The 19,078-nt window shown below is 32.3% G+C and overlaps 5 protein-coding genes across 5 annotated transcripts; 3 read left to right on the top strand and 2 right to left on the bottom strand.

Annotated features, from left to right (window-relative positions):
- Window positions 1–2,560: 2,560 nt before the first annotated feature.
- LOC129906438 (spermine oxidase-like) lies at window positions 2,561–4,398 on the top strand. Its single transcript, XM_055982217.1, has one exon. The coding sequence runs from the start codon at window positions 2,779–2,781 to the stop codon at window positions 4,207–4,209; it is 1,431 nt and encodes a 476-aa protein (XP_055838192.1). The 5' UTR covers window positions 2,561–2,778; the 3' UTR covers window positions 4,210–4,398.
- Window positions 4,399–5,096: 698 nt separating this feature from the next.
- LOC129905307 (spermine oxidase-like) lies at window positions 5,097–6,699 on the bottom strand. The gene has a single exon (XM_055980757.1). It carries the CDS (start codon window positions 6,667–6,669, stop codon window positions 5,233–5,235), a length of 1,437 nt encoding a protein of 478 aa, XP_055836732.1. The 5' UTR covers window positions 6,670–6,699; the 3' UTR covers window positions 5,097–5,232.
- A 422-nt stretch (window positions 6,700–7,121) lies between these two features.
- Window positions 7,122–8,537, top strand: LOC129911984 (spermine oxidase-like). Its single transcript, XM_055990055.1, has one exon. It carries the CDS (start codon window positions 7,122–7,124, stop codon window positions 8,535–8,537), a length of 1,416 nt encoding a protein of 471 aa, XP_055846030.1.
- A 548-nt stretch (window positions 8,538–9,085) lies between these two features.
- Window positions 9,086–12,336, bottom strand: LOC129906799 (beta-ureidopropionase). The gene is made up of 4 exons (XM_055982723.1): window positions 12,021–12,336; window positions 11,694–11,956; window positions 9,321–9,940; window positions 9,086–9,256 (listed from the first exon to the last, which is right to left on the bottom strand). Exons 1-4 carry the CDS (start codon window positions 12,122–12,124, stop codon window positions 9,086–9,088), a joined length of 1,158 nt encoding a protein of 385 aa, XP_055838698.1. The 5' UTR covers window positions 12,125–12,336.
- A 3,355-nt stretch (window positions 12,337–15,691) lies between these two features.
- Window positions 15,692–17,218, top strand: LOC129906866 (spermine oxidase-like). Its single transcript, XM_055982821.1, has one exon. It carries the CDS (start codon window positions 15,741–15,743, stop codon window positions 17,148–17,150), a length of 1,410 nt encoding a protein of 469 aa, XP_055838796.1. The 5' UTR covers window positions 15,692–15,740; the 3' UTR covers window positions 17,151–17,218.
- The last annotated feature ends 1,860 nt before the right edge of the window (window positions 17,219–19,078 follow it).

Below are 19,078 nucleotides of genomic sequence, written 5' to 3'. Positions count from 1 at the left end.
AATGAAAAAAAAAACTTTAACCCTCTTGGGGCACCATGTAGCGTTAAAATTAAAATTTGGAAAAATTAGTAGATTTTTTTTATGATTTTGAAATAGTTTTTCCAATTAGCAAATTGATTGACTTCTGTCGAAAAAAAACACAATTTCAACAATAGTAACTGCAATACTTTTAAAGGTGCTGTATTAATTGCAAATCTTCTTCTTTCCCTAAAAACAAAAATACAATAAGGTATAAAAACATGATTTTTGAGCTAGTAATACCATTCGATTACAGTTCTCTTTATGTGAAATCGGCAAAACTATTTCACTTTTCAATTAACTCATTTGGATAATGTGTAACTTAATACTCCATGGCAAAATGGTAACGGAGTACTGAGTTACGAATAACAGAATTACGCGCGACAGAGTTACAGCCGTCAAAGTTACGCGAAACCGAAGTTACGAAAAACTAGAGTTACGAATTCTAAAGTTATGTTAAGCTATGACATGTGATTTTTGGGTTGGCAACAATTGCGAGGAACGATATGGAATTATGGAAACATAAATAAGAGAATATCGATTCTCATTGGTTATTTTAATAGATTTTAACGAAAATGGGTGTGGTTTAATCTTTTTATGCAAATGAGAAAAATGTTAATCTCTTATTTGTATTTCCATAATTCCATATTATCGTTCCTCGCAATTGTTGCCAACCCAAAAATCACATGTCATAGCTTAACATAACTTTAGAATTCGTAACTCTAGTTTTTCGTAACTTCGGTTTAGCGTATCTTTGACGCTCGTAACTCTGTCGCCCGTAACTCTGGTATTCGTAACTTCGTCGGTTTCCCCTCCAGGCAAATGTTTGGGAAATGGGAAAAATAATAATCAGTTTTTCTGAAAAATAATTTTTTTGAGATACCTAATTCGAAAATGAGCGATATAATAAAATAATTATTCAATGGTTAAAGTAAATAAATTGCACGACTGGGGTCGCACGTACTTGCTCTTATGGTAAAAGTTACTCTAATGTTAAAGTTTTTTATTGAACAAAATTAGGGAAAATTTGATATTTTCACGGAATTTCGTTAGTGGTACAAAAAAAATAAAATGCGTTTTTATAAATAATAAAATACCGTTTTAAATGATCTTTTACAAAAAACAAAGTATGCCATTTTATTTTTAGTATAAAAAGTAATTTTTAGAAAAAAATTTACGAAAATCGTTAGAGCCGTTTTTTAAAAAAATAATTTTTTATATATAAAAATTTTCTAACATTTTTCAAAAAAAAAGTTGATATGCAATTTTGAATAAATAATTAAATTACACATAAAAACAAAATTTCAAATTTTTTCACCAACTCGTTTCCAAAAAATTGATTTTTCAAAAAAAAATTTTGAAATATTTTTTAAAAATCCAAAAATGTGGTTTTTGAAAAATTTTAATTTTTTTTAAATAATGATTGATTTAACGTTTCTGTATTAAAAATTTGGTCGAAATCTGTTGTGTCGTTTATGAGAAATTCATAAATCAAAAAAACCGTTCTATGGCAGGTACCGTTAATAACGGTACAAAAAATATTTTTTTTATTGTCAAAGAAGGCTCTTATCTGTAACAGTAAGCAGAAAAATTTTAATCAAAATCGTTAGAGCCGTTTTTGAAATAAATCAACTTTTCTGTTTCCGTTATATGACAGGTACCGTTAGTTTTGGTCCTAAAAAAAAAACTTCAATTTCTCCTCTAGGGAATCACTCAAAACTGTTAACTACCAAGTTTAAAGAAAATCGCTTCAGTAGTTTAGGATGTAGCTCGAGGTTCTTACAGACAGACAGACGGACAGACAGACAGACAGACAGACAGACAGACAGAATTGCCGGACCCACTTTTTTGGCATTCTCCATCATCGTAATGTCATGTAAAATTGTTATCTCGAGTTCGATTTTTTTTACGAATCCTAAACTTGCCCTATAGTACCTATATCGCAAGTAAAAAATACGATTTTTGATATTGTTACATTTAAATGCATGTCATATCATAACCTAATCCATATGTTTGTTGGTTTATGGTCTTAAAGTGTTGCCATAAAATAGGTGTAAATTTGTTGTACGTTTTTGAATAATAAGAAATAAAAAAACGTTTTGCAAGGCTATTATCAAAAAAATTATTCTACATTTAATAGTAGGAGTGAGTTGGTTAGCTGCTCCAACAAGGATGCATGTATTGTTTGTTCTTCGTTTCAAATGCACTCAATAAACTATAAACTCGGCGCCTTAAGTTGACTGGCAAGCTAAATAAGTAATCATACATATTCCGAAAAAGCTTTATCTAAATTTCAAATCTTATTTTGAATTGATAAAACCTTTCTTTGTATGGAAAAAAATTTCACAAACACCAAGATTTCTATTGAGATAATACTTTTTTGCATATCAGTTACCGTTTAATAATAAATAAATTAGTACTATTAAGTGGCTATTATCTTGAGCAGAAATTGGTATTTAAGAACACCGATACAATTTTATTACTAAATTTGTTTACCTATCCCAAAATAGCCCAGATTACAGTGAATTATTTTTTAGTAATCAGTAATAATCAATCAATTTCTGACGTCATTTTACTCAGTTTTTAGACGCCTCTTGGGATGTAAATACATGAGAAATGTTCAAATTCTACAAAAAGTTATCAAAGCAAGCACTCGAAGTTGGTAATTTAGCCAAGTTATTTAGTTTAAACGGTTTTCATTCAAAAATTGAGCGGAAATTCCAATTTTTCTGACTATTTTCTAATAACATCAAATTAATCATGAATACTGCAAGAATTGTAATAATCGGAGCTGGAACTTCGGGCATTGCAGCCGCAACAAAACTCCTTGAACTTGGCTTCCAAAAGGTGTTGGTTATCGAAGCTGAAAATCGTATCGGTGGTCGAATACATACAATACCCTTTGGTGATAATGTCATAGATTTAGGAGCACAATGGTGTCATGGCGAGAAAGACAACATCGTTTTTGAACTGGCTAATAAGCACAATCTTTTAGAATCAACTGGAGATGTCTACCAAAATTATGAATGCATTCGTTCAAACGGAGAAATTCTACCAGAAGAAGTAACTCAACGATTAATGGGAATTGTTCATGAAGGTTTAGGGACACACAAATCGGACCTCAAAGAATATAATGGATCTTTGGGGAGTTACATATCCCGATTTTTCTTTGAAGAACTACAGCGGTCTGAAAACTCGGATATTGATGAAAAAATAGCAAAAGAATTCTTTGAATTCTATGAGAAGTTTGAAAATTCCTATGAATCTTCTGATTCGTTGAGTGATGTGTCTGGCAAGGGATATCTTGAATATTGGAATTGTGAAGGTGACCTGCAATTGAACTGGAAGGACAAAGGCTTTACGAAGCTCATACAGTTATTGCTGAATTCTGAGAAAATGGGTAATGAACTGGGAGTATTAAACAAGCGCGTACTTTTGGGAACACCGGTCAATCAAATAAGTTGGAATAATGGAAAGATTGAAGTAAACTGTGGAAATAATAAGATTATCGAAGCTGATCATGTTATAGTAACAGTATCTTTGGGAGTTCTGAAGGAAAAACACTCGAAACTTTTTAATCCAAAGTTGCCAATACAAAAAGTTCGTGCGATCGAAAGCATTGGTTTCGGAACTGTTAATAAAATCTTCATAGAATTTCCTGAGCAATTTTGGCCAAATGATTGGAATGGTTTTGCTCTATTGTGGAGACAAGAAGACCTTGATGAGATACGAGGAACAAATCGTGCCTGGTTAGAGGATATTTTTGGATTCTATAAGGTCAGTTACCAACCTAGAATTTTAACTGGATGGGCTGTTGGAAAAACTGGACGCCATATTGAAACCCTGCCGGAGGATGAATTACTAAGTGGTTGTATGTACCTTTTAAGAAAATTCCTCAAATGGCAGGTTCCTACACCTGTGAGTATTAAACCATCAACTTGGTTTTCAAATGAAAACTTCCGTGGTTCATATTCATATCGATCAGTAATGGCTGAAAAAGAAGATACGTGGGCAAGTGATTTGGCGAGTCCATTAAAAGATTCACATCAGAAACCAGTTGTTCTTTTTGCTGGAGAAGCTACAAGTGATCATTATTACTCTACAGTGCATGGAGCAGTACAAACTGGATGGCGTGAGGCACAGAGATTGGCGGACTTTTATAATAATGGGGCACCAAAGTCACAGTTGTAAGACTACTTTAAAGACTTTAAGCGCTAAGTCGAAGGTCTTAATGATCTACCAGAGGCTACTAGATTTATTAAAAACAATATTGGTAACTTCTGGTTCCATTTGTACATGTAAATCTAACTAAGAAGTAGAAAAGAATATAGTTTGAACTTAAAATATCTGGAAATCTCAAGGAAATCGTTCGATAATGCTGGCGTTTAATAATGATTCATTTATATTAAAATATTTTTTAAGAATTTTGATAAGATTGATTAAATTTTATCTAAGAACTAAATTTAATATGATTAAAGTTGTATGTTAATGTAATGGAATCTTTTACCTAGTTTAAAAAAAATTAATCAAGATATTAAAATATTGACTAATAATAAAATTCCGGAAATAAAACTAGTTTATTGTTTTAAAGAGTGTTGGAACTGATAAGTTTTCATAAATTTCAAAACGCTATCAGTCTCAAGTAACATTACAGTTGGAAATTTAAATAAGCTTTAAACTATAAAAATTGAAAAAAAAAACAAGTTAACACAATGAAGAATATAATGTTTTAGATAGTTAAGTATACACCTTCGCCTTGTCGCCATGTCGCAATGTCGCCATGTCATTATGTTGCCATTTCGCTTTGTCGCCTTGTCGCAATGTCGCCATGTCGCCAATTTTCCACCGACGACATAAGGACTCGAACCCATGCAAATTTTGAAAGAGTTAATGAAAGTTAACGATAAGTCTAAATTGTCTAAAAAACCATTTCAGGAATAAAACTTACCTTAATCTTATCAAAACGATGATCCGGCATTGAATAAGTATAGGTCTAAAATCGGCTGTAAAGAAATAAACACATTTGGTGCGAAGGAGAATTTACCTGATTCCTAAGTCTGAATACAAAATTGCAAGGATTTAAATATGTAGATACTTCTTTTATTTTAAATAAATTTCTTTGAAAAAAATGCAAATTATTAAGAGTAATTTTAATAGAAACAATAATTGATCAAAAAGCTTTTCAAAATAGAGACAATCATAGCCTTCTTTAAACTACTCTAATTTATTGTTACTATCGACATACAAATCTGCAAGTCTCTTTGCTTCTCTCCAACCAGTTTCAACGGCTCCTTGTACAGTCCCATAATGATGATAGCTAGTAGCTTCTCCAGCAAACAAAACGATCGGTTTATTGTCATCAACGGATTTTGTCAATGGACTTGCAAGATCACTAGGTTTTGCATTTGCTTCCTCTGCTTTAACCGATTGGAAGGAATAAGATCCTCTGAAATTTTCACTCGAAGACCATGTGCTTCGTTTAAAAGCCACTGGTTCAGAGATTTTCCAATAAAGAAATTTCCTCAATAGAAACATACATCCATCAATAACTTCTTTTTCTGGCAGAGTTTCCATATAGCGTCCATTAGGACCAATCATCCAACCGCATAAGGTCTTTGGTTGATGAACGACTGGATAAAAACCAATAACATCTTCCAACCAAGCTTGACTTGTACCACGAATTTCTGCTAATTCTTCATCACGCCACACAATCGTAAAACCAGGCCAATCTTCTCGTTCATACCAAAATTGATCAGGAAACTCCAAATACATTTTATTGATAGTTCCAAATCCAATAGTTTCAATTGCACGAATCTTTTCTGCTGGCAGTTGAGGTTCAAACAGTTTTGAGTGCTTTTCTTTAAGAACTCCCAAAGACACTGTAACAATAGCATGATCAGCTTCAATAATTTCATTATCTTTGCATTTAATTTGAATTGGTTCCCTTGACCAAGTGATCTTTTCCACCTGTTTTCCCAACTTCACTTTCTGATCAAGCATTCCCAATTCATTGGTTTCAGTTGATTTCATGAGAAATTGCAAAAATCGAAGATAACCCTTCTCCTTCCAATTCATCCACAAATCACCTTCACAATCCCAATATTCGTGTATACCCTTGGCTGAAAGTTCATCCAGTGTATCACTTGCATTTGAAGAATTTTCCATTTTCTTGAAACTTTCAAATATCTGTTTTGCTGACGTCATGTTGATATCAGAGTTTTCTGGCTTCTCTAAAGCTTTGAAGAATTTATCAGTAACGAATTTACCCACGGAACCTTTATAAGTTAACATTTCGTTTTTACCACCTTCTAGAATATTTTCGTAAATAGCTTTCAAACGATCCATTAAATTATAGCAAATCAGTCTTTTGTTCGAACGAATAAACATAAATTTCTGCATTTCTTCCCTAGAGTGTTCGACAAGGTTCTCGTCTTTTACCAACTCATACACAACATTGTCTTTCTGACCATAACACCACTGACCTCCTAGATCAACAACGTTAGCAGCAAATGGAATGGTGTAAATTCGACCTCCAATACGATTCTCAGCTTCAAGCAAGGTGACTTTTTCAAATCCAAGTTCTAGGAGTTTTGTAGCAGCTGCAATGCCTGCTGGACCTGTGCCAATGATAACTATTCTTGCGTTCTTCATTACGAAAATGTTTCAAAAAAGGACTTCTTACTTCTGTTAATAGTTGAACAATACAAAGGTGCGTAAGCCTGAATGGTATTTATACAGTTTGCAGCTGAGAAAGAAAAAGGTCAAGGCTATTGATAAAAACTGATAAAGAAAATGACCAAACAGAGCTTGATTAGATTTCTAGTTTTAATGCATTTTTACTTCAAGATTGTTTAAAGGGTTACAATTTGCAATAAAATGTATCTGGGACAGCTTTTGTTCGCTGGTAGTTTCTTGAATTACGAACTATTTACAAACTATCAAACTAAAACCGCAAATGATAAACTACTTGCGGTTACTTACATTATCACTTAAGGTAGGTTTAGTAGCCTTGGCCTATATCTGTCTCGTGACTTAAAAGCCTTTATAAACTGCACAATATTTTGAAATGCCAAATCAGTATCAATTCAACTTTAGAATTAACAATGAATACTACAAAAGTGATTGTTATTGGCACAGGGCCATCGGGAATAGCTGCTGGAACAAAGCTCTTAGAATATGGTTTTCAAGACGTAATTTTGCTTGAAGCCGAAGATCGTATTGGTGGTCGAATCCACACCATTCCATTTGCTGATAACGTCGTTGACTTAGGAGCTCAGTGGTGTCATGGCGAGAAGGATAATGTTGTTTATGAGATGGCTAGCAAGCATAATCTTGTAGCTCACACGGAAGACAACTTTTACCTATTCCAATGCATCCGTTCCAATAAGGAAATAGTTCCGATAAAGTTGCTAGAACGTTTTAAATCAATCATCGATAATATCGTTGAAGTCACTGCAAACACTGATCTTTTAACCTACAAGGGCTCTGTTGGTGACTATATCGATGAGAAATATTTTGAAGCTCTCAAGGCACCTGAGAATTCTGACATTGATCCTGCAATTGCCAAAGAGTTATTGGAACATTTTAAGAGATACGAAAATTCAGTTGATGGATGTGAAACAGTTAATGATTTGTCAGCTAAAGGTTTTCTTGAATATTCAGAATGCGAGGGTGATCAAGCATTGACCTGGAAGGAGACGGGTTATCATTCAATTCTACGTGTTATGATGCAATCGAACGAAAGCAATGCATTGGGAGTTCTTGATAAACGAATTAAGCTGGGAAAATCGGTGAACAAGATTAGTTGGAATGAAGACGGTAGCAAGATTCAAGTTCAGTGTAAAGATGGTGAGATATTTGAAGCTGATCATGTTATTGTAACAGTGTCACTTGGAGTTCTTAAGGATAAGCACTCAACCTTATTTCATCCAAAATTACCAGTGGAGAAAATTCGTGCCATTGAAACGATGGGCATTGGTACTGTTAATAAGATTTTCCTTGAATTTTCTACTCAATTTTGGCCAAATAATTGGAATGGTTTTTCGACATTGTGGCGTGAAGAAGATCTTGCAGAAATCCGTGGTACTAATCGAGCATGGTTGGAAGATGTTTATGGATTCTATCGAGTAGCTCATCAGCCTAGAATATTAAGTGGTTGGGTTGTTGGTGCTAATGCACGTCACATGGAGACTTTAACAGATGATGAAATATATGAAGGAAGTATGTATATTTTGAAGCGATTCCTTGAAATGGATATTCCAAAGCCGGTCAATTTTAAGACAACAGGATGGTATAAAAATGAGAATTTTAGAGGATCATATTCATATCAATCGGTGAGGGCGGAAGAAGTTAATGCAAAACCAAGTGATTTGGCAAGTCCTTTGGAGAGTTCTACAAAGAAACCACTTGTTTTATTTGCTGGTGAGGCAACCAGTGATCATCATTTTTCAACTGTTCATGGGGCTATTGAAACTGGATGGAGGGAAGCGAAAAGATTGGCTGATTTGTATAAAAGCTGAACCGGATTCTAGATTTCATGTTGGTTCTAATGAATTATAAATTTAATGTAATAAGCCAATAAAAAGTTTTATGAACAAAAAATTGAAATAGAAAAAGTAGAGATTATATTTCCATAGTATTTTTCTCCTTAATTCTTACAGTTCACAGTGAGTCTTAGCATAGCAAATTTGTTTCCGGAAAAAATGTATTTCCCTGATTAAAACATTGTGATACTGTTCAAATAAAACCCTAAAAAATAAATAAAATTACTATTACCCAATAAGTATATAAAGTAAAAGGCCCAAGTTTTGTGGCTTCTTTGAGAAGAATTCTGAAAAACACTGAGCTTACCTTAGAAAAAGTAAAAAGCTTCACAATATTATAAGAAAAATCATGAAAATCGGAACTTGATCTAAGCTCTGAGGAAATGCAATTTTTGAACTTAAAATACTCACTATCTTAAAAGTTTTTCAATCTCACAAATCGCACTGATTGAATACTGAATTTACTCCTAATGGGAATTTAAAAACCTACAAAATTAAAGTTTTGTGTAAACTTTTTAAAACTTTTATTCTTTAATAATTTGTGGCTTAAAATCCAATTCCGATGCCTTTGCAAAGGATTCTGCATACATGGGTAGTCGTTGTGTCATTCGGAATCCCCAAAAGTCCTTAACTTGTCGGCACAGATTCAAATCAACTTCAGCAATCAATAGTCCATCGCTACTTCTTGAAAGACCCTACACATAAAAAAATTTATATTAAATAATTATTGGAAAAGTGGAAGAAAATGTATTTTATTACCGGTGTCCTTGAGCCATCAGGAGCTGCAACATAAGATGATCCATAAAACGGACCAAATTCCTTATGTGCATTCTTTCCATCACCAGATGTAAATTCATTTGGAAACTCTTCCGTTCCAACACGATTAATAGCTACCGTAAAATAACTATTAGCAATAGCTGCATTTCTAGCCTCAATACCCCACAACGGTTCACTTAGTTGACCAACTGTTGCTGAAGGATTGAAAACTATTTCAGCTCCATTTAGACCAAACATCATCCAATTTTGTGGATGATGACGACCATAGCAAATGTTGATGGCAATTTTACCAAATTCAGTTTCAAAAACTGGATGACCAGTGTTGCCTTCGTAGTAATAAGTGGATTCATTGAAATCACCAACACGAGGAATGTGGTTTTTACGATGTTTACCCAAATAACGACCTTTATTTGATATTACAACAGCTGTATTCCAAATGGTGTCACCATGATTTGTATCACGTTCGAGAATTGATGAGATTATGACCATATTGTAAGCTTTGGCCAATTCGGATAGTAATTTGGTGGTAGGGCCTGTTTCGGCTTCTTCGGCGAACTCGCACCAGGGGAATTTCTCTCGAGTACAGAAGGCAAAGGGCATTGCTGTAAAAATAAAATAAACAAAAAATTTTTAGTTTGGTCATATTGTTTAATATCTTGGTTTTTTTCCAAATCTTCTTCAGAATTTGGTGTTGGTACACAGAGAAAAATAGACCACATAAAATAGAACAAAAACAATAAGATTTCTCTATGGTTTTCATCCAAGAAGGAAACCTTTTTAAAACAATCGGGTTTTCCTTATTGTTTTAAATTCTGCAAAAAATTGAAAAAACGATGACCAGGCTGGGAATCGAACTGGAGACTTCAAATCATTAGTCGCACACCTTACCACCTGAACCAACCTGCCATGAAAATATTGATCGCGATTTTTGTTCTAGTGCTAACTTGCAAAAAAAAATCAACTTTTCAGTCAAATTTTAATAAGATTTTCTCTATAAAAATAATAAGAAATCTCCTTAAAAAAACCTTATTAATCGTTGATTTTAATAAGATTTCCTAATGAAATGTATGGACGTTAAAACAATATGGCAATCTGTTAGTTTTTAGCGGGTCATATTCTTCTCTATGTACAGGTAAAATAAAAAGGCATTAAACAAAAATATTACACTCCTCAAACTTGGTAAAAAGTTTGCTTTTGGGATAAGATCCAAGAATAAAAAAAGTCAACACTGATGTTTGAAGGTTCTGATAAAGGTTCAAAAAGTTCTTAAAAATATTTTGGTGAAAGGGTGTTTTTTTTATGGGTTGAATTATGTCTTATGTAAGAAAGGTATCATAACAGCTGACATAAATTTGTTAATTTTTTAAACTTGGTGAAAAAGTTTTGTTTGTCATAAAAACTAGAATCAACAGAGTCTACAAAATTATCTTGAGCGAAAGGGTGTTTTTTTTTTTTTTAAGAAATGAAGAAATCCGGAATAAGTGCCACAAAAACTTTGAACAAAATTTTACACCAATGAAAATTTTATAAATGTTTCATTCACCAAGAATTTAAGTAGTCTATCAAATTTTTTTTATTTGAAAGGGTGTTTTTTTTTTTGGGAAACAAAGAAAATCTGCGATAAGTCCAATAAAATCAATGGTATAAAAGGTACCCTTACGAAATTTATTAAAAATGTTGTCTTTCCCATGGGAACTACGAATTAAAGAAGTCTATACATTTTTTTCATGTGAAAGGGTGTTTTTTTAGGTGGGTATATTGGAAAAAGTAAGTAATAATAGGGGTATCCTTTCAAAATTCAGCAATTATGTTTGGTATTTTTGAGATTAGAAACAAGAATCTAAAGTTTCTATAAGAATATCATGGTTAAAAGGGTGTTTTTTTGAGTGAAAACAAAATTGATAAGCCACCCTAATGAAATTTGGTAAAAACGTTTTTAAGGAGTTTTCACAAAAAAAATTTAGGTGAAAGGGTGTTTTTTTCGAAGAGACCGTAAAATCTGTAATCAATCCCAAAAAGCCATGATTCGCGTTGCTATTCGTCATCGTTACCAAAAATAAAATGATTTATTGGATTTTTGGGACCCGTTAAACATTTTACGGTCTCTTCGAAAAAATACCCTTTCACCTAAATTAAATAAATCCGACTTAAATCCGAGTTAACTAATAACTTAAAGTACTGTTTCAACTTATGCAAAATAGCACTGGGTATACAATTGCAATTTTGAAATTTTCACAGTGGCGCCACCTTGTTTTCAATAGTGAAATCACTTAACACCCGCTTCTGAGGTAAACTTCATCTAACTGACCTTTTCAAAGGTACAACAGAAATTAGAAATATTATTTTGTTACTTACTCCATGCTTCTTGAGTGCAAAGGACGTTAACTCCAGCCTCGCCAGCTGCCTTAATGATTGTCACAACTTTATCATAAATAGCTTTACGTTGCTTTTCGATAGGATCAGTTGTTGGAAGAACAATACTATTTTGTATAGCACCGATTCGAACCAAACGCGATTGTCTTAAGTCTTCTTTTTTGGCAGGGAAAGAAAACGCCTTGATTTCAAAATTATTCTCTTCTGAAATTTTCTTTGCATTTGCAGGTATTTCCAATTCATGACTAGAAACAATCCAAAATAAATAAAATGTAATTATCTTCTACCACAAATAGCTTATAAACTTACTCATCAGATCGTCCATAAATAATACGTTTTACTTCTTTAAGTTCATTTTCTGGAATGTGCTTTGCCAAAGAGTCTTCGAGACTTTTTAAATCAAAACCTGACATTTTGTATAAGTGCAATAGAAAAATAAGTTTAAACTAAAAAAACTTGTTACGATTGTTGAGTTCAATCGTTAAATGGTTTTTAATTTGATGAAATATTCGCACAAATTTATCAGCAGCTTTATTTCGTTAACTTATCTTTGACAGAAAATTTATTAATCTTTTATTAAATAATGTTCCTATCTAAATTTAGTTATCAAAAAATATCAAATATTCTGTATACCACTTGTTTTCTCTATTAGATTAGGAATAGCAATGCATTAGTGAACTAATTTGTGTATATTTTTTTTTTATTTATTTCTACCCACAATTCTCTATACAAAAACAAAAAAATATTTTCTCTTCAAAAGCACTTGTCGCTATTTGCTATAGCTATGTATATCATGGGTAGAAAGCTTTAATTTTATTGGGGGAGAGATAAGTTCATGTAAACAAATTGACTTTGTTGTCAATATCAATTCTTCATACCTAATGATCAGCTGTGAGCAAGCTGATAAGTGGAAAATAGCTTGCGTTTATTCAGTATTGAAAAAGCTTTAAGATTTGTATATCTGGTTAGTATTGCCAGTTAATAATTTTCTGTAGCTTGATTTTTTTAAATAAAATTTTCATGGTATGATTTTAAAAATTAAACAAAAGTGCATAGGAGTGTGAAGTACCTACAGAGTTGTAAAAATATGAATTGAAAAAAAAAAAAAAATGCATTTGAAATAAAAAAAAATATTTGTTGCAACTGAAAAAAAAAAAATTGCATTAAAAAAATTAATTGCAACTGAAAAATAATTGCATTAAAAAAAATATTTATTGCAAATAAATAAATCTGCATTAAAAAAAATGTTATTGCAACTGAAAAATATCTGCATTGAAAATAAAATTTGTATTGCAAATAAAAATATTTTGCATAAAAAAAATTTTTACTGCAAATAAATTTAAAAAAAAATTATTTCAAAAAAAAAATATTTTGCATTAAAAAAAAATTATTGCAAATTAAAATTAAAAGAAAATTGTAGGAAATTCGATATTAAAAAAAAATTCTACGTACTTCACTGGAGAATAGTATTGTTAAGCTCCAAACAAAATTTCAGCCCAATCGGTTAAAAACTGTAAGAGTAAGTTGGTCGCCTGATGGGAGCACAGGATTTTGCCATCATCCTGAATTACGCTGCCATTTACAAAATTTCACATCATTACAAATTTAACATTAGCCTATTCTGATATATTTAAACAAACTATAAAAGAAAATAATGTTTCTCATTTGTATTATACACTGATGAAAATGGTGAAACGATTTCGTGGCTACAAAGTGTTATTACCCCTTAAAAGATTAAGCACAAGAAATTATAGTATACAAATTTCGACTTTCAAAGTTAAATTAATATTTCTCTGTTTGGTGGAAACAATTGTATTTAATTTAATTTTTTTGTGAAATTGATGAAAAAAGCATTCAAAATGATATAATCTTGCAGTATTTAAATATGAATTATGAAAGGAAAAAGTTTTTAAACCACCCAAAACACAAATTTATTTTATTTCATATGTTTTCATCTGTCAAAAAATGACAGTTCACGGTTGACTAGCTTTGTAGTGCAAATTCGCATTCCAAAAGGTCGCTGAAATTCGACTACATAGCCACTACATTCGTGAATTCGTGATTCTGTCACCTTTGAAAAGGTTGGAGCTAACGTACGTGAACCAGTGGCGTAGATAGCTTTTTGCTAAGGGGGTGGATAGATCTAGTTCGCAAATTTTTTTTTAAGTTTTAATAATGCTTCTTTGTATTGTTTCTATTCTCTTTAAATTGGAGAAAGTTCTTTCGGTAGTTGACGTAGAAACCAGCAGTGTAGCTAATATCTTTAATAAAATATAAATACCAGGACAACTTTTTTCGGTGCAGCTTTCGAGCGCTTTCAATGAGTTCATAGAGGAAGTATTTTTCCTTCTGATCAAATATCTTTTCTGAGTTTTTAATTCTTCACACAGAGAAAAATATGACCAGGACCACCTAAATACCAACAGGTTTCCTTATTGAACTGTTTTATGAAGAAACCTTATTAATATCAACAATTAATAAGGTTTTTCCATAGAGATTTCTTATTATTTTCATGTACAAAATCTTTCAAAATTTTTTGTAAAAATTTCATATTTTTTTCAACTTGGCTCTAGAACAAAAATTGTGACCAATATTTCTATAGTAAGTTGGAATAGGTGATTCCGTACATGATCGTATTTTTTTTTATTAAAAAAACAAAACCGACTTCCATGGATCAAAACTGGGTTTTATGGTTTTTCTAATGGTACTGAACAGGCACCAGCTTTTCAATATCTACAAAAAGAATTATCATAATTGGTTCACTCGGTCCAAAGTTATGAGGTGACAAACACAAAAAAAAAGTACAGACGAATTGAATAACTCCTCCTTTTTGGAAGTCGGTAAAACAATTAGGAAATCCCGATTGTTTAAATAATATTTCCTTCTTGGATCAAAACTATAAGGAAATCTTATTGTTTTCGTTCTATTTTATGTGGTCTAGTTTTTGGTAAAACTCAACAGTTTCATTAAATTTTTTAGCTGCTTTGTCTATTTCAGACGAAGAATCCTTAGAAAGAACCGGAAACCCTTCTAGTGTGTTTTCATGGTTTGTACATTTTTCTCCAAGGCCCATTACATAGAAATCGAGAAAAAGATTGAAAAAAGTAACACGAAAATATTCTTTACTGTACTTTGAACCGAAGGGTTCGAACGATTCTTTTGTCGCTTCACTATTCTCTTATGTTTAACGCCTATGTCAAGGATTTCAGCTAATTTTTCCCATATACAAAAAACTTTCAAAAATGAGTCGTCTTCTGCCCGTTTAATTTTTAGTTGATCCCTTAAATCTTTAGCGAGCTCCATTGCTTGGACCAAGTCTAAATTCACTCTTTGAAACACCGACTTAATGGCAACGAAAGTTGGTAAACCATATTTATAAGTTATAACCTTTAAGCTAATCAAGAACTCGAAATCCATAGCGTTTTTTTTTTCAAAGTGCGCTTCTTCAACTTATTTATTCATGACTGTTTATACTGCACAATTATCGATCCCAATGGGGGGGATATATCCCCCTGATCCCCCCCCCTATCTACGCCACTGACGTGAACCATCTTAACCCGATGTTCCTCATCTTTTTTTCGGAACTTATGGTTATTTCGATGGGACCAACCGCTTTTCTATTTCTTTGATGTCGGGTATACTCCTTCATCTGTTAGAAAATGTATTCTATGAAAGTGCTCATTTAAAAGTACCTCACAAGCCTTTGCAGAATGTTGTTGCCATTTTTATTTGAAAAGAAGCTTTTCATCTTGTTATGTTATTATTTATGGCGAAAGGCATTTTAACTATCAAAATACAACTATAAAAATATTGGTATTTTGTATGTATTTACAATTTAAATAGGCTAAGTTTGTATAGGTATTCCACTTTTGTAACTATCTTATCAACCACAACTTTTGGTCTGTTATCATTGACGGCCCTGACATTGTAGATAGATAGCAGAGAACTTTTTGCACAATATATAAATAATTGAAACCAATCAATGCAACTACTTAGTTTTCGATTTATATCAACGAAAGCAACGAGACAATGAACAGTGCAAAAATAATAGTCATTGGCTCAGGCCCATCAGGCATAGCCGCTGCTACCAAACTTCTAGAACTTGGATTTCAAAAAGTCACCTTACTCGAAGCCGAAAATCGCATTGGAGGTCGTATCAACACTATTCCATTTGCAAATAATGTTGTTGACATGGGAGCCCAATGGTGTCATGGGGAAAAGGATAATGTTGTTTTTGATTTGGCTAATCAACAGCCGAATCTTTTGGAGCACTCTGATGAATATGCTAGCAAACAAAATTTTATCCGATCCAACAAATATATTCTCCCAGAAGCTACAAGTAAACGTCTTCAAGATATCATCGATAAACATATCGATAATGAAGTGGAAATGAAAAATTTCAAGGGCTCATTGAAAGAATATATCACAGAGAAATACTTTCAAGAACTACAAAAGCCTGAGAATTCTGATATCGATACAAATATTGGCAAAGAGTTTTTTGATAATTTTCAAAAGTTTGAAAATGCAATTGACGCTGCTGATAGTTTGAGTGATATATCGACGAGAGACTATCATGAAAATTGGGAGAGCGAGGGAGATCAGCTATTAAACTGGAAAGATAAGGGTTACCTGCGATTTTTACAATTGCTAATGAAATCAACTGACAGCAAGAAGCTGGGTGTACTAGATCAGCGTGTGGAATTGGGGAAACCTGTGAAGAAGATTATCTGGAGTGATCGAGGTGTATTAGTTACGTGTGAAGATGGAGAAGTAAAAGAAGCTGATCATGTTATAGTAACAGTGTCACTTGGTGTTTTAAAAGAACTTCATTCAAGCTTGTTCGAACCAAAATTACCAGAGAAAAAAACTCAAGCTATTGAAACATTAGGATTTGGTACTGTCAACAAGGTGTTTTTGGAATTTCCCAATGAATTCTGGCCAGTGAATTGGGAAGGTTTTGCATTATTGTGGCGTGAGGAGGATCTTAAAGAAATTCGTGGCACAAACCGTGCTTGGTTGGAGGATATGTTCACTTTTGTAACAGTCAAATATCAACCAAAACTTTTAAATGGTGTTATTGTGGGTCCCAATGCAAGGCTAATGGAAACATTGCCAAGAGAAGAAGTGATCAGTGGCTGTATGTATTTATTGAGAAAATTTCTAAAATGGGAAATTCCTGAACCAATTAACTCTACAACTTCATCATGGTATTCGAATAAACATTTTAGAGGATCTTATTCTCATGCAACGGTCAAGGCAGAGAAGATTAATGCAAAACCAGCTCATTTGGCAAGTACATTGGTAAATTCTGAAAATAAACCAGTAGTTTTGTTTGCTGGCGAAGCTACAAATGATCATCATTTTTCAACAGTTCATGGAGCAGTGGAAACTGGTTGGCGTGAAGCACAGAGGCTTGCAGACATTTATAGTGTTAAATAATTTTGATGACATGTTTTCAATTATGATTTATTTATAAAAATAAAATTTAAAGATTTTCAATTCTAGAATTGTAATTTTGTTTAGGCACAATTTTTTCATTTCTCAAGAACTCTATCTATAAAAAAATTTTATTAGGAACTCAAAAAACTTACAGGGGCCAGAATTTGCTTGGGTTCGTACTTTTTGGAATTGGGGTACTTTGAAAATTTGTTGTTCATGAACCATATTTTCGAAAGAAGTAAACTTCTCATCTCAATCAATATGTAACGAAATTATTTAACAAGTTTTGGGAATTTCTACATTGCTTTTTAAACATTTTGATTACATATGTACATAATTTTGAACATTTAAGCTCAGCATACATTTTCAAAAGTATTGTTCATGCAAAGTAACCACCTAAATTGGAAAACACCAAAATTTGTTTTATCTCAAATACATTACCTACCTATTTTTAAAAAAATTTCCTGTGCTTAGTCCTAATCATAAGTCAAAATTGCTATAGAATATTAGGTATTTGAGATATTTTAATATAAACATGTCAAAAACGTTGTTTTTGGGTATTTTTAATGTCGAATTACATGATCGCAATGTACAAATAATAGTTTCATTCGGAAAACATTAAAAACGTAGATTTGTTTTAATTTAGAAAATAGAATTCTGACTAGAGTTTTAGATAGACAATGCATAGAACTCTTTGTTTGCTATCTGACAATCTAGTTATTACTTTTTTATTTAACTTTTTCAAAACCCTAATTTTTGCAGATTTTTTTTTCAAATCTATATGGAACTCTATAACTCTTGCCTGTTAATCGATAAATAGTCAAGAACTCTTTTTAACCAACATCAAAAAGAAGGAGGTTCTTAATTCGTCTGTATTTTTTTTTTTGTATGTTTGTTACCTCAGAAGTTTCGACTGGGTGAACCGATTTTGATGATTCTTTTTGTATTTAAAAGCTCCTGCTTCCATTGTAGATACAAACTAAATTTAAAACAAATTCACTTGTCCGTATCAAAAAAATTGAAAAATTATGTTATATTTTAATATTAAAATTTTGAAAATTAAAACAAAAACAAATACTATATTGGACCTAAAAATATTATAATTTTTTTTAAATCAATTTTTTGAATACCTTGGGACAAGATTGTGAATTTTATTCAAATTTGGTTTTTACATGTCAATTCATAATTTCTTCAGAAAACAATTCTGTAAAGAGTTTTCGTTGAAATGACGGGTATCGTTGACACCGGTTCTAAATTTTTATCAAAAGCGCTCAACTTATTTGCTACGGTAAACACAAATACTTTTATCAGGCACACAGACAAACAGATCACTAAAACTCTGTTGTTTTTTTTTTAGTTGCAGAGAGTATTTAAAAAAGAATAAGTTTACCGTAAAAGTTAAAATTGTTCATTTTCTTATCGCCTTTAATTTATCATAAACTATTTTTTTTACAATTTCTTAACTGGCTCTTAAATGTTGTATTCCAACAACATGCACTGCATTGGATGATCGATGTAAACAATTTGCATTAGCCAAAAACGTCATAGTGACCCTTCAGAGCAGTTGCGGATCCAGGATTTTTTTCTGGGGGGGGGGGGGGGGGGGGGGCACAAGGGACGGATTGGCAAAATCAGCCAGAACAGTTAGAAATAAAGTGAAGTATCATACGACTGACTGACAAGCAGCGAATTTTTACGACGCACAGTGCGGTATTTTGGTCTAAGACCTGGCCAAAAATATTTTGGCACATTTCCCACATCAAATATGTAGGTACCAAATGACAAAAAAGTTATTTGGAAAAAAAAAATTGCATTTTCTTGTTACAGTAAAACCCACTTAAGTGCTTACCTACTTACCTACCGATTAGACGGGAGAAAAAAAATATAAAAATCATAAAATGCACGTACAATCCTGTGCTATATTAAAG

The sequence above is a fragment of the Episyrphus balteatus genome, chromosome 1, assembly GCF_945859705.1.
Source record: "Episyrphus balteatus chromosome 1, idEpiBalt1.1, whole genome shotgun sequence".
Classification (NCBI taxonomy): domain Eukaryota; kingdom Metazoa; phylum Arthropoda; class Insecta; order Diptera; family Syrphidae; genus Episyrphus; species Episyrphus balteatus.
Note: the sequence above shows the minus strand (reverse complement) of the source record. Positions and strands in the feature narration are given on the sequence as shown.

Bases quoted from the DNA above. Each gene is read 5' to 3' on its own strand.
- LOC129906866 (XM_055982821.1), top strand. From the start codon at position 15,741: ATGAACAGTGCAAAAATAATAGTCATTGGCTCAGGCCCATCAGGCATA.
- LOC129906438 (XM_055982217.1), top strand. From the start codon at position 2,779: ATGAATACTGCAAGAATTGTAATAATCGGAGCTGGAACTTCGGGCATT.
- LOC129905307 (XM_055980757.1), bottom strand. From the start codon at position 6,669: ATGAAGAACGCAAGAATAGTTATCATTGGCACAGGTCCAGCAGGCATT.
- LOC129911984 (XM_055990055.1), top strand. From the start codon at position 7,122: ATGAATACTACAAAAGTGATTGTTATTGGCACAGGGCCATCGGGAATA.
- LOC129906799 (XM_055982723.1), bottom strand. From the start codon at position 12,124: ATGTCAGGTTTTGATTTAAAAAGTCTCGAAGACTCTTTGGCAAAGCAC. The intron at 11,957-12,020 runs GTAAGTTTATAA...GATTGTTTCTAG, and splicing joins ATTTATGGACGATCTGATGA to TCATGAATTGGAAATACCTG. The intron at 9,941-11,693 runs GTAAGTAACAAA...TTATTTTTACAG, and splicing joins TTGCACTCAAGAAGCATGGA to CAATGCCCTTTGCCTTCTGT.